At 51.1% G+C, this 12488-nt stretch overlaps 1 protein-coding gene across 5 annotated transcripts in view; it reads right to left on the bottom strand.

The window, feature by feature from the left end:
- Window positions 1-712: 712 nt before the first annotated feature.
- CMTR1 (cap methyltransferase 1) overlaps window positions 713-12488 on the bottom strand; it is a 50125-nt gene continuing 38349 nt past the window's right edge. For 3 of the 5 annotated variants that reach the window (XM_045071169.1, XM_004740010.3, XM_004740011.3), the window contains 11 exons: window positions 11148-11204; window positions 10332-10389; window positions 9762-9830; window positions 8665-8796; window positions 7444-7566; window positions 6743-6834; window positions 5861-5929; window positions 4590-4637; window positions 3639-3751; window positions 2922-3030; window positions 713-2125 (listed from right to left, as the gene is read on the bottom strand). In XM_045071169.1, coding sequence (XP_044927104.1) covers window positions 1993-2125; window positions 2922-3030; window positions 3639-3751; window positions 4590-4637; window positions 5861-5929; window positions 6743-6834; window positions 7444-7566; window positions 8665-8796; window positions 9762-9830; window positions 10332-10389; window positions 11148-11204 — 1003 coding nt within the window. In that variant the 3' untranslated portion in view covers window positions 713-1992. Of the gene's footprint in view, window positions 2126-2921; window positions 3031-3638; window positions 3752-3860; window positions 4070-4589; window positions 4638-5860; window positions 5930-6742; window positions 6835-7443; window positions 7567-8664; window positions 8797-9761; window positions 9831-10331; window positions 10390-11147; window positions 11205-12488 lie in introns of those variants that run through there. The other 2 variants (XR_006604122.1, XM_045071168.1) reach the window with 2 other exon arrangements.

Genomic DNA, 12488 nt, shown 5'->3' with positions numbered 1-12488 from the left:
CCATGATAATGACCGGACAGACTTATGGTGACAGTGGCCAGTAAATCAGGCAGGGCTCACTGGGAGAAGCAGTCATGGCAGGGCTGATCGGAGCAGGGGCCAGGAACCGCAAACACATACCCTGCTGCCCGTTCCTAACTCTACCCCCAGCACACCAGGACCAAGAGGGTCAGGAGTGTGAGGTGCCATCAGCATCTGCGTGCCTAACCCCAAGCGCAGCCCCTCGCACTCTCCAGTGCAGACTCAGAATGGAGGGGAGGCTGGCTAGGGGTCAGCGAAATCCTCTCTCCTTCCCTTTTCCTCCGGTCTAGTGACACTAATTGGTCTGACGCCTCTGTTATTTTAGTCACACAGACTGATCCTGGATTGTCACAGTGCCACCATGGAGTGAGCCGTGTGATTTATGTGGAGGGGGGTAAGGTGCCTCCCTGCCCCGCTGGGCTATAGGTTCATTCAGTTCTCCAGTCGCTGCTTCCAACAGGAGCTGCGTAATTTCTGGACTCTTCTGGGGCCCTCTCCAGAAGCAAGCAGCAAGGCCTGCAGGGCCCAGGAACTTGCATAGGCTCTGAGTAAACCAACCTGCTTTTCCCCCTTCTTCTTAAGCAAAGAGCTTCCCCCCTTCTCCAGCCCAAGCAGTTTCATCCAAGCCAATCCCACACCACACAGCACCAAGGACAAACAGCAACAGCCCCAGCATAGAGCCACACAGGAATTAAAAATATGTTTATCTTTAATGATCCAAGATTCTTCAAGACACACCGATATACCCAGAACTGGGTGGAAATACAGCTTTCTCAGCAGTGCTGCCACCAACCTGGGAGAGAAAGGCTGGATGCTAGCTGGAGACCCCCCCTTCCCCAGGTATAGTTCCAACCTCCGGGGAAGTCTCAGTGCCTTATCTCCATGGAAACAGCCCAGCACTGGGATGCTGCTCTAGGAAGTCCATAGGAGCATCTCTGAGAGGTATTTCCCATTAAAAACAACCAGAGGTGCCCTCCCCCACCCAGAGCTACTACCCAGCTTCCCCTCTTCCCCCTCTGCCAAAACAGAGGAAATGGAGTGACCACAAAAGGACAAACAAAAGTGACTGTACTTCCTACTGGGCAAGAAAAACGAAGGGAGGGGTTAGCAAGGTGGCTGTGGCAAATGGCGGTGCCATGATTGCCAAAGGGCCAGGTGTAACCCAACCCCAGAGGTACCCCGTTTTGCCAGGGGGCCAGTGCTCTGGGGCATTGAAAATGGCAGGTCTTCAAGGCTGCTTCCTCTAGAGCTGCCCAAGGTTTAGATTGAAAGGGGGGCGGGGGCCAGGAAAGCAGTCACACCCACTGCCAAGACACTACCTGTGTCGTGATGCAGTGTCAGGAATGTGTGGCCCATAAGCCTTCCTTCCCGGCCCGCGGGACTATCAGAGGTCCGGCTGAGAACTCCAGGGAAGACCAGGACAGGGGTCAGGGGAGGAGACCAAATCTTCTCCAACTTGGCATCAAAACAGAGCAAGTTCAAAGAAACAAAACATTGATTTGTACAGCAGCTGCCCCTGGCCTACACCCACTTGGGGTCAGCCCAATAAAAAGCTGGGCAGAGCAGAAGCATGGCCGCCCTCAGGGCAGTGCAAGAAACTCAGAAAAGTGAGTCTACAGGATACAGGAGAGAATGGCAGAGCCAACACCCTGCTGTTCTCTGACAGGTCCTCCACCGGCTGCACGTTCCCTGGGCCCTGACCTCCAACCCGCCGTCAGAGCAGCATCCTCAGGCTGAGCCCTGGCAGGCAGGTCTCCAGGGAGGGAAGTTCAAAAGGTGTCCCAGAAGGAATGCCTCTGGGACAGAGTCTTCTGAAGGCCCCTGACTGAGTTCTTCAGGGAGAATGGAGAGGAGACCACCCAGCCCTTATGGGCAGGCTGCAGTGACTGCGCTCCTCAGTCCCTCTCCTTGAAGAGCGCCCTGACTCAGAGAACAACAGGTCAATCGGCAGGGGTGGGCATCCCCACGCCCTCAAGCGCTGTGTGTCTGGATGAACGACAGGACATCTTCCTTGGACAGCTTGTCTGGGTCCTGGGGCTTCTGGGAGTCATGCACACGGATGCCATCCCCCCACTCCCAGAAGAGCCTGCCGTAGTAGCAGATGCTGGGAAGAAGGAAGAGAAAGGAAGTCAGAGGGCTGTACTGAGGTGGTGCAGGACCAAGAGACCACCCCAGCCCTGGCGACCGTGATTTAGAAGGTTGGTTCTTAAGAGTCGGGTCTGGTGTGTGGGGGGGGTCATTTAACTCCAGGTTAGGGTCTTCCCTTTGGTGGCCAGAAGGTACCCGGCAGGCCCCAACTCCTCCTCCCTGACTTTCAGAATCCGCTTTTCCCAACAAAAAGAGGCTGCTAATTGTGTCCAACTGGATTCCTACAATTACTGATATTCCTGGTTTATCTGTCTGTGCTGCTTTATTAAAACAGTGTGGCCACAGAAACTACTGTCAATTGCTAATTATAGGCACATTAGGGCTGCTGGCTACTGTCAGCAAACAATCTGACAACTGGACACTGGGTCCTTGTGATGGACGACTAGGACCCTGAGTCCCAAGAGGCTGGGCTGCAGGCCCTCAGTATGTTCCCACCAGCAGGCCAGTACTGGAAAGTAATGTAAACAGTGGCTGATGCTCCAAAGAGCAGATGCCCTGCCTGGGTGAGGCCCCACCCACCGAGGACCCCCAACCATTACAGCAGTTCCTAGCATCCCTCGCCTCGCACTGAGCCTCTCTACGCAAAAGGGGGCCACATCCCTACCCTTGGGAGGAGCCTGGCCCAAGCACAGGGGAGCCCCTGCTTGGGCAGCCATCTTTCTCAGGACTTGGGGTGTACCCCAAGAAGGCTGGCATCCTGGCAGGAGCACCTGAAGCTGCAAAAGGGGAAGGCACAGAGGAGGGCCACTTACTGAAAGGGGGCAATGGAGTCTGCAGGGAGGTCAAAGGTAGAGATCTTGGTTTTCTTGTTGTAGAAGAATTTCCTCTTGAAGCTTTTGCTGAATCCCATAGTCCATGGCTCTGGCAGAAGGAAGAAGGAAAGGTTATAAAGAACATCCATTATTCATGGGGGACGGGTAGACCAACATAAGGGTGTATCTTGCACTCCTGTTCTTCCATTCCCCTCCCAAAACGTAGGCAGAGAATAGCTTGTGAGGATGCAGCCTTGATCACCAGTCCAAAGAGGCTCAAGAACAACTAGATAATTACATCTCAGCAACCCCACCCCAGTCCTACCAACCTGCCACCAGGGCAACAACTCTAGGACCCTGGCAAAGAGAGGGCTCTGTTAGCCAGAGTGCACTGAGGAAAAACGGACTGTACCAAAGATGCAAATGGCCAAACTTGACTTTCTGGATCTGCTGCTGCCCCCTGAGAAGGCCCTTTTCCTGCCATGAGGACACCCATCTGTGCACAGACCAAATGGGCTTCTCTCTCCCTAGCCCCAACCCAATCCCCAGGGAGGAAAAGCAGTCCCTACCCCTCTCCTCTCCTAAAATCACCTCCAGGAAATGCCAGCCTGGCTGCTGTGCACCTCAGCAGGCAGCTTTCAGCTCTGGCTCAGTCAGCATCTGGGCCAGTCATCCCGGCTGCAGGAAGCAGACAGGGAACTATCCCTCATCACCTACCATTCACTGTCCTGACGATGTAGAGGCCGGTGGGCACAAAGTGCCGGTCATCCCGCCCTGTGTAGCTGAGCTTCGGAGTGCCACTGGAGCCCTTGATGATCTTCATTTCTAACCTGATTTCCCCAAGGTAAGTAAACAGGAAGTATGAGTCCATAGTGGAGGGAGAGTAGGAGAGAGTGAGGGCGCCCTCACATTAGCCTCTAGCCAATACCAAAATCTCACCATCCATGGCATTTTATCTCAGCTCAACATAAGAAACTGAGGCAGAGACAGGAGTGGTTCCAGGCCAAACAGCAAGGAAGTTTGTGCAGAGCTGGATGGAGGACTCAAGCTCTGAACTCTCGATTAAGCAGTGGAGGCAGGAAAGTGACAGATGGCCCCGCTCTGTTGCTGCTGTTGGAAGTTTCAGGGTGATACCAGTAGGGTAGAGTCTGAGGATCAGAGATGCCACTGGGCCTTCAGTCCACCACCTACGGCACTGCGGTGGCCACTAAAGAGTTAACACAATACCACGGATGCCTGGCCCAGCTCCCATGGCCACGGTGGGCACAGGCCCAGGATGAGAGCCACAGACTGCAGCAGCCCACACACCACTAAGGATCCAAGGAAGCAGTTCTGTACCCCCCACCCCAGGCTCAATCTCTGTCAGCACCAGGAACGGGGATTTATAGCATTTCGAGCAGCTTGCTGCTTTGCCCCTCACAGGGACAATCGTAACTATTACAGCATCAGTGAGCCCGTATTTCTGCCTGACACACCCCCGCCCTGCTCCCCTCCTGACAGGGTGCTGAATCAGCTCTCAGCTGGGGGGCTCTTGACTGCAGCCGCAGGGTCAGAGGCAGCCTGCCAGGCCCAACTCACTGCCTCCCCCGCAACCCATCTCTGCAAAAAAAGAACACTGCATCCCCCGCCCCAACTCCTCTCAAATCCTGAGTGAAGGGAGTCACTCACCTGACAAAAATCTTCTCCATCTCCTCCAGCCTGTACACCTCCTTCACCCTGTGTGTAGAGGGACAGAGGACAAAGGTCCTAGGGGCTAGGGGGCAGACATTCTTGTCTGGCAGGAGGCAGGAGGTGGTGCCTGTCCTCGTCCTCTGCTTCAGGCCCCTGTACTCCCGACCCACCAGAATGAGGACCCAAGTCTGGCTCGGTGCTGTCCCTCAGCCATGCCACTAGCTCAGAGCTACCAAACACCACCTTTGGCCTGCCCCAGGCCACTGGGAAGCACAACTACAGTTATGGAAGAAGGGCGAGAGGGCCAGGTAAGGCAGACAAAGCTGTCCCTGCCAGCATTCCCACCCCAGGTCATCTTCCCTGTTGCCATGGGCAGAAGCACCAAGGTCAACGCTCATCCCCAGATCTGTCACCATGGATTTTAGGGCTTCTTGTAGCAGAGTTACTTCCAAACAGTTCTAACAGGCCTTTTACCATACGGGGTAGGGGGTCCCTACCCAAGGCACAGGGCTCCTCCACCTCTGGGGGCCCTTGAATGTATCTTTGGAACTGCTACTAGGTAAGGTCCCCAGGGAGCCCAGCAACCAGACCACCAGCAACACAGGGAGGGTCCCTGGAAGGTGGCCCTCAGGACCTGGCAAACAGGAGATTCTAAATGAAGTGTAAACAGACACCTCAGTCTCTAGTCACGTAAGCCCCGAAGGTAATAACCTCTGACCTGGACACAGCCTGAAAGTCTGTTCTCCATCCATTGAATCCCTGACTGTCCTCATCCTCCTCTCCTCCCTCAGGGGCCTGGAACTTTCACACTACCTAATGTGGCAACAAACTTTCTCTTTTTCATGTTCAAAAACTCCCATTTCCTTAGCACCCTTTTCTTACCTGAAAAAAAAATTGAAAAGGCCAGGTGATATGCTAATGACATTTGCACGTGAACGTGCGATTCACAGGGTTTGTGAGCACCCTCAGGAGCATGTGCATCTTAAATGCAGACACCTTACCCCATAGGAATGAAGCTCTCCTCTGGAGGTTGGCCCACAGGGACAGGCAGGATGGGGAGAGACTTGGGGGCGAAGGAGACACCTACCTATCCTAGCAAACCTCCCCCCCCTAAACAATTCACACTTACCAAGGGTAGTCTTATCTAAAGCCAGCCTTGCCTGGTCCCCTCTACTGAGCTCTCCCATCACCCACAGGATGGGGAAGCCAGCACTGGCCACAAAGCAGCAATGGGGAACGGGTTTGGGAGGGAGAGACCACATGCTCACCTGATGGGATTCATGTCAGGCCGACTGGGCTTGGAAACCGCTTTCACAAATTTCTCAGCAAGCTGAATTCTACAGTTCAAACAGAGGCTGTCAGAGGCAAGCAAAGGCACCTCCGCTAGCACCCAGCCCCCAGAGTATTTCCATGGCAGCCATGAAGGAACACTTCCAAGTGTGCAGCACAACTGCTCTGAGATGCAGCCCTCCCACCCCCAGGGAGCCCACCCCACCCTGCACTGCCATCCTTACGCAGGCCTGCCCTCTCTCTGGATTCCCACACCCAGTTCAGCTCCACCCTGGGAGGCTTTCCTGCAGTGTGCCTTGAGGTGCATTTGGTCCCCCCCCCACTATACCTTCAAGTATCATCTTTCTTGTATGTGTCCACTCACCCCAAGCCACTGATACCACAGCATACCACACGGAAGAACCACCTTAGGAGTGACGTCAGCAACACAGCAGTGTCAGCTGTCCCTACTTTTTGTCCCCTGCCTACAACTGATCAGGCACCCATCCACAAACAAAAGTAATCCAGATGAACAGACTGAAATGGGACCACCCATGCTTAAGACATGTTCTGTAGAGACCCTTCCTCTCTCTGTAAGATTAACATCATCTTGCTCAGCCTTAACACAAACATCACTTCTGATCTGAACAGCTATGGCAAAACGGGGTGTGCTGGTATCTATGGCCATCAAGGCCCATGCCCTAGCAACCTATGCAGTGCCCACAGTAATTCCTCTCCCTGCCCCTGGAACCGGCCAGTGGGAAGAGAAACTAAGGCTATCTTTCAGCAAGGAAGGCCCAGGGGAGGGGCCAAGCCCGAGGCTGCTGCCACAGGGTTGCCCTGGCCTACCCAGCCCTCTCTCCCCAGGGCCCAAGTCAAACCGCTGGTTGAAGTGCTGCTCCCGCACGTCGCTGCCATTCAGCACGAGGACATCAAGGATGTGGATGGCACTAATCTTCCGCTGGGCCTTACCCTAGAAGGACAAGTACACTGCCCACCTTGCCAGGAACTGGCCTGGGGCCCACTCGGCCCACCCAGCACTCTGGCCTCCATTCTACCTAGAGCCCACTCTTGCCCACCCCCCTCCCGCTCCCTAGCTCATTCTCAGCACCACACTGGCCCAGACTTCTGAGCAGGCACAGATCTGAGGCTTTGGCTGATGAGCATCCTAGGACCCAGGGAGAGGAGACCACCATGGCCCTCCAGCCAGGACCTAGCTTCCCATCCTTTCATTTTCATTGACAGTTCTGAAAGTCATCTGTACTGCTGTAATGGCCAAAGCTTAAGGGATCCCTGGTAAAAACAAAATGAGCAGCTTAAAAAATAGCAGCAAGCCCACTAGGGCCCTCACTGCCTAAAAATGATCTAGATCCCCTCTTATAAACATGGGGACTGTGGTCCTTCCTACCTGAACATAGCATGGTTTACAGCAACTACTTGAGGAAGAAGAATCATGACAAAACCTTCCTCCAGCCCTGGGCCCCATCAAGCACCACATACAACATAACCCAGTTAACTCAGGGAGCTTAGCTATACAGCTTTGCTGGCAGGACCAGAACACGTGAGCAGAACCACCTCTGACCTCCCCTTTCAGCTCATGGACGATCTCCACAGACAGCAGAGTATCCCGGGGTAGCTCTGTCTTCAGGTCCAGCTTGACCCAGCGGTCTGACTGGCGGCCATCCCATGTGTAAATCTGGGACTTCTATGGGCAGAGAGAAAGGGCCCATTCAAGCAGGCATGGAGATCAAGGCGTGAGAGACTCAGTTCTCAAAATGGCTTTCAGTTTGCAGCTATAAGCTGATGGGGCTAGGAAATGTCAGAAGAAAATGTCTAGGAGAGATTAGCCATTATACTTCAGCGATAGGGATCTGGTGGTTCTGGTGGGACAGAATAGGCTCAGGGCACCATTCAAAAGGCTTAGGTCCACAATGAGTGACCGTCAAAAAAGATCAAGCTTAGTGTATGTATCTCTAAGGTGGGCTTGCAGAAAGATCCAGTAAACGGGGGGCAGGGGGTGGGGGTACAGAAAGTAAAAAGAGAAAAAGATCAAGTGTGAGAGAACACAAAGTATGTGAGGGAGCAGAGATAAAGTTACACAAAGATACAAGGCAGAGTGGAAAGAAAGCAATGATGACTTTACCCAATTAAGATACAGAATTGCCAAGGCTTGGGGCCCCTGCAGGCTCAGTCAGTTAAGGATCCAACTCTGTTCTGACTCAGGTCATAATCTCAGGGCCTTGAGATCCTTGGCCTCAGTCCTGGGCATGGAGCCTGCTTAAGACTGTCTCTCTCCCTCTCCCCCACTCCCCTTCACTCATACACATGCTCTCTCAAAAATAAATAAATAAATAAATAAATAAATAAATAAAAAATAATAATAATAATAATAATTGCCAAGGCTTTCCCTTATCTTAGACTCCAAGGGCTCCGGAGCAAAACAGAATGACAAGGGATGGTGTTGCAAAGAAATGCAAACCATATTAGCCTGCTGACCATTCTGCTAGGCTAGGAAGCTTAATCTCACAAGAAAAAGAAGCAGTGTTCCCTTTAGCAATGAACAGTGATGAGTAAGCAAATGTGTGAACTGAAAGGATGAAAAACTGAATATGGCTGAATGACACCTGGCTAACTCAGAGGAAGAAAATGAAGCTCTAAGAAATACCTTCCCTGGGGTCAAAGCCCCAGCTCCTTGGTGCCAAGAGAACATACATCAAGCATGGCAAGCAGCTGTCTAGACCCACAGACCTACACCAAGGTTCCACACCCCAACTACTAGATGGGAAGCCAGCGGCAGACTTACCCCCAGGCCAATGAGGAACTTCTGCTCGCTGCCAGACACCATGCAGCGGTAGTCGAGCACTGGGCGGATCTTCTCCAGGGTTTTGGAGGTGAGCAGCGTGGGCTTATAGCTGAAGATGTCAATCTCTGTGCCCTGCAGCCCCGGGTCAGAGAAAACACGGCTGGGTTGGGGGAACAGACAGGCGCTCAGTAGGGGTGACTGTATGGTGGCAGGGGCAGGCTGGGAAGGGTGAGGGACAGGAAGCACTGGCTCTCTAAAACATACCCGCCTGCACCCCTGCTCTACCTAACCAGGCACTAACTGGGATCTAATTCCATCTGCTTGAAGTGTTCCTTTAGGACCTATTAGGACAGGCTGGGAAGGGAAAGAACACCGAGTCCCTGAGTACAGATCAATTTACCAAAGCCATAAGGAAATGTCACCAGAATATAAAAGCCAACCCTTCAATAAAACTGAAGGCGAGGGCTCATCAGTAGTTAGTCTGAGAGCAGTTAAGTGACCTCTCCACCCCATTTAGAAAAATGTACACATGCTACTCTTTCGAGGTCATCTTGAACCACATTCCCCAGTCCTTGATCCCATAAAACCAGCACAATGGCCCATGATCTGGGCCAGATTTAAATGAAGCCCAGAGAAAAGCTGGAAGTCAGGTGATAGAAAAAAAAACAGGGCAGAAGAATTCTAGGACCAGCTCACCAGAAACAGAACAGGGAGTCCAGGGTTAGGCTAGCCCCACTGTGGAGCTCCCCTGACAGCCTCCCCCGGCCCTCTACCTAGCTCCCCGGCCTGAGATCATCCCACACTTCACTGTCTCCCCAGCAGGCAAATCTCATGTGACCCTGAACTTGCCAAGGAGTGATAGCCAGCCCCACCCTTCGGGCAAATGGGAATGCTAAGCACATCACATTTCAGGACAAGCATCTTCAGGCATCACCCGACACCGAAGATACCACCTATGGTGGCCTCAGCCTAGCCCCTCAGAGCCTGGAAGGTACTTGCACAAACCATCTGGAGGCCACGCCTGGAGCATTTCAGTGATACTTCCACATCTAAAGTTAGGCCTCTCCAACTTTATTTTCCCCAGATACCAAGCTTACCTGGATTAGCTCAAAGAACTTAGATTTGGGGTCTGAGGAAGAAGGAGCAACTCGAGCCTGGTCTGGGATCTGAAAGGAGACAGCAACCAGCTTTGATTTTCAAATGCACTTTGGACAAAGGCTGTGTGTGAGCTTATGCAGGCGAGGAGACAGGTCCAGAGGGGAAAAGACAATGCCACCTAACAAAGGGAGCTAGAAAGCAGGAGGTGGAGATAGGTAATCCAGCCACTGCCCGATTTCAGGCCTTGTGGTTGTACACCACAAAGGCCACTTCCCTCTCTCTGGGGCTCACTGTGGCCAGTGCTGCTGTACAGGGCCCCAGAAGCAAAATGAGGCCTGGTCACCCACCATTCTTGTCCTTTCTGACCCAATTGTAGGACCACCCTGACAGTGAAAGGCTGAAGAAGGTAACTCCTGTCAGTGCTGAGACAGCCAGCTCTAAAATGCCATGAGGGTAGGCGGACGTTTTCTAATATCCTAAGGTGACAATTCATTGTCCTAAGATGGTCAATTCATTCTTGTCTACAGCTTCCCTGCCCTGGAGCAACAATGGGCTGGGGAGATGCTCACCCCCCAAAGTCGAAGGCACTCTTTCCGGATCTCTGCCTGCCGAGGCTCACTCAGGGTCCTGGGAAAATGAAGCCAATAAGTGATTAAAACCTCCAAGAGGTGTACCCCTCAGGACCCCAGAGATAGGGAGCCCACATGAGTAAACGTGTGTGGACACAGAGGCCACAATGCCATCAGCTCAGGGTACTAACAACACTTACACAGCTCTGCCCGTTAAAGATGGGCACTCAGAGGTACACAAAATGGAATGACCTCCCCTTTCCACCACAAAGGGAAGGGGGACTATCTCCCTGATCACCCTGGATGCCAGAATTCCCCATGCAGCCTTCTCTCAATGACCCATCAGCATGTTCTGGCTCCTCCTCTGCTGAGAGAGGTCACATTAAGTCCATCCCAGTGGACGTCACTATGTCCCAGAATGCTGGATCAGCTTCTGCTCACCCCCTACCAGAGGGCTAGTTTTTCTTAACCCAAGTCCTGTCTCCCCTCTCTGGAGCACTCTTTACTCCATGTCCCCTGAACATCATATATGCTATTCATACTGTACCACTCTACCTCCTCTGACACACTATTAATAATTCGTGCTGTATCCTTTTCCTGGGTTACTCTTCTCTACCCAAACACAAACACCAAGTCTTTGAGGGCAAGGTTCATGCTATATACTTCTCTAGCATGCTTCACAGACCACAGCAGAGTATAAGATAAAAGAGTAGATGTTTTAAAACATTTGTTGAAATGAAATAAACAAAGAGCATAGAACAAAATGAAAAGATCTTCCCTTGAAATAGGTGAATTCTGGGGAGTGGCAACACTTACGTGTCTTGAACAAAGGCATGGATTTTGGCCAGAGCTTTGATCTGCAGACTACAGTGGCTAGAGAGAGAGACAGGGAGAAAAAAAAAAAAAAAAAAAAAGATTTAATTTCAGAAGGTTTACCAAAAAAGAGAAGTTCAGCCAGAGCAGTGCTATCTATTTTTGGGGCAGAAGCTGGAGATCTGAAAGAGAACTCCCTTGACCAAACCCCAAGGTAGAGTTACGTGGGGCCTGCTTATAATAAAGCAGAATTGAGTCAAACCCTGCAGACACTCAGCTCCCAAGTCCTGCTAAACGGCAAGTTCTGATCCCATCCTTAAAAATTTGATAGCAGTAGTGAACTAATTCTAAATAAAGCAACAACAAAATCCAGACCCAGTTCAACTACAGACTAAACCCTATACTAACAACTGCCCTTTCTACTTTAATCCCCAGTGTTCTTTTACACACAATGTCTGGCATTAAATAAAAAAGTATGTGACATGTGATAAAGCAAGAAAATGTGACCAACTAGCAAGAAGAGAAATAATCTGACAGCACAAGATCCAGAAAAGGGTCTGAATGTTGGAATTATCAGACAGGGCCCCTAAAATAACTGAAAAACATGTTAAAGGATCTAGCAGAAAAGATGTAAAATGTGCATGTAAAACAGAGAATTTCAGCAGAGATGCAGAAACCACACTTCTAAAAAACAAAGATTCTAAAGATAAAATATATAATATTATAGATGAAGAATGATTTTGATGGGCTTAACAGCAGACTGAAAATAGAGGAAAGGATCAGTAAACCTGGGGACTGAAAAATAAAGAGAGAAAAAAGTGAAAAAACCCACCAGCACTGAAGCTCTATAGGACAGCAGCAAATAGTTCAACATAAATAAGGAGAGTCTCAGAAGCAGAAAAAAGAATAGGACAAAAATACTGCTAATAGCCAAGAACTTTCCAAAACTGATAAATGAAATCAATCCACAGATCCAATGTCAGAGAACCCCAAGCAGAATCAATATAAAGAAAACCATACATAGGGCGCCTGGGTGGCTCAGTGGGTTGGGCCGCTGCCTTTGGCTCAGGTCATGATCTCAGGGTCCTAGGATCGAGTCCCACATCGGGCTCTTCCTCAGCAGGGAGCCTGCTTCCTCCTCTCTCTCTCTGCCTGCCTCTCTGCCTACTTGTGATCTCTGTCAAATAAATAAAATCTTTAAAAAAAAAAAAAGAAAACCATACATAAACACCTCATAGTCAACATGCTAAAAACAAAGATAAAGGGAAAATCTTGAAAGCAGTCAGAAGAAAAAGGACACAGGACATGCACAAAAACAGTTAAGAATAATGACTAAATCTCATC

Source organism: Mustela putorius, unplaced genomic scaffold (assembly GCF_011764305.1).
Source record: "Mustela putorius furo isolate JIRA1106 unplaced genomic scaffold, ASM1176430v1.1 tig00003983_pilon_pilon_pilon, whole genome shotgun sequence".
Classification (NCBI taxonomy): Eukaryota; Metazoa; Chordata; class Mammalia; order Carnivora; family Mustelidae; genus Mustela; species Mustela putorius.
The sequence above is the reverse complement of the archived record's forward strand: the minus strand, read 5'-3'. Positions and strand labels throughout refer to the sequence as shown.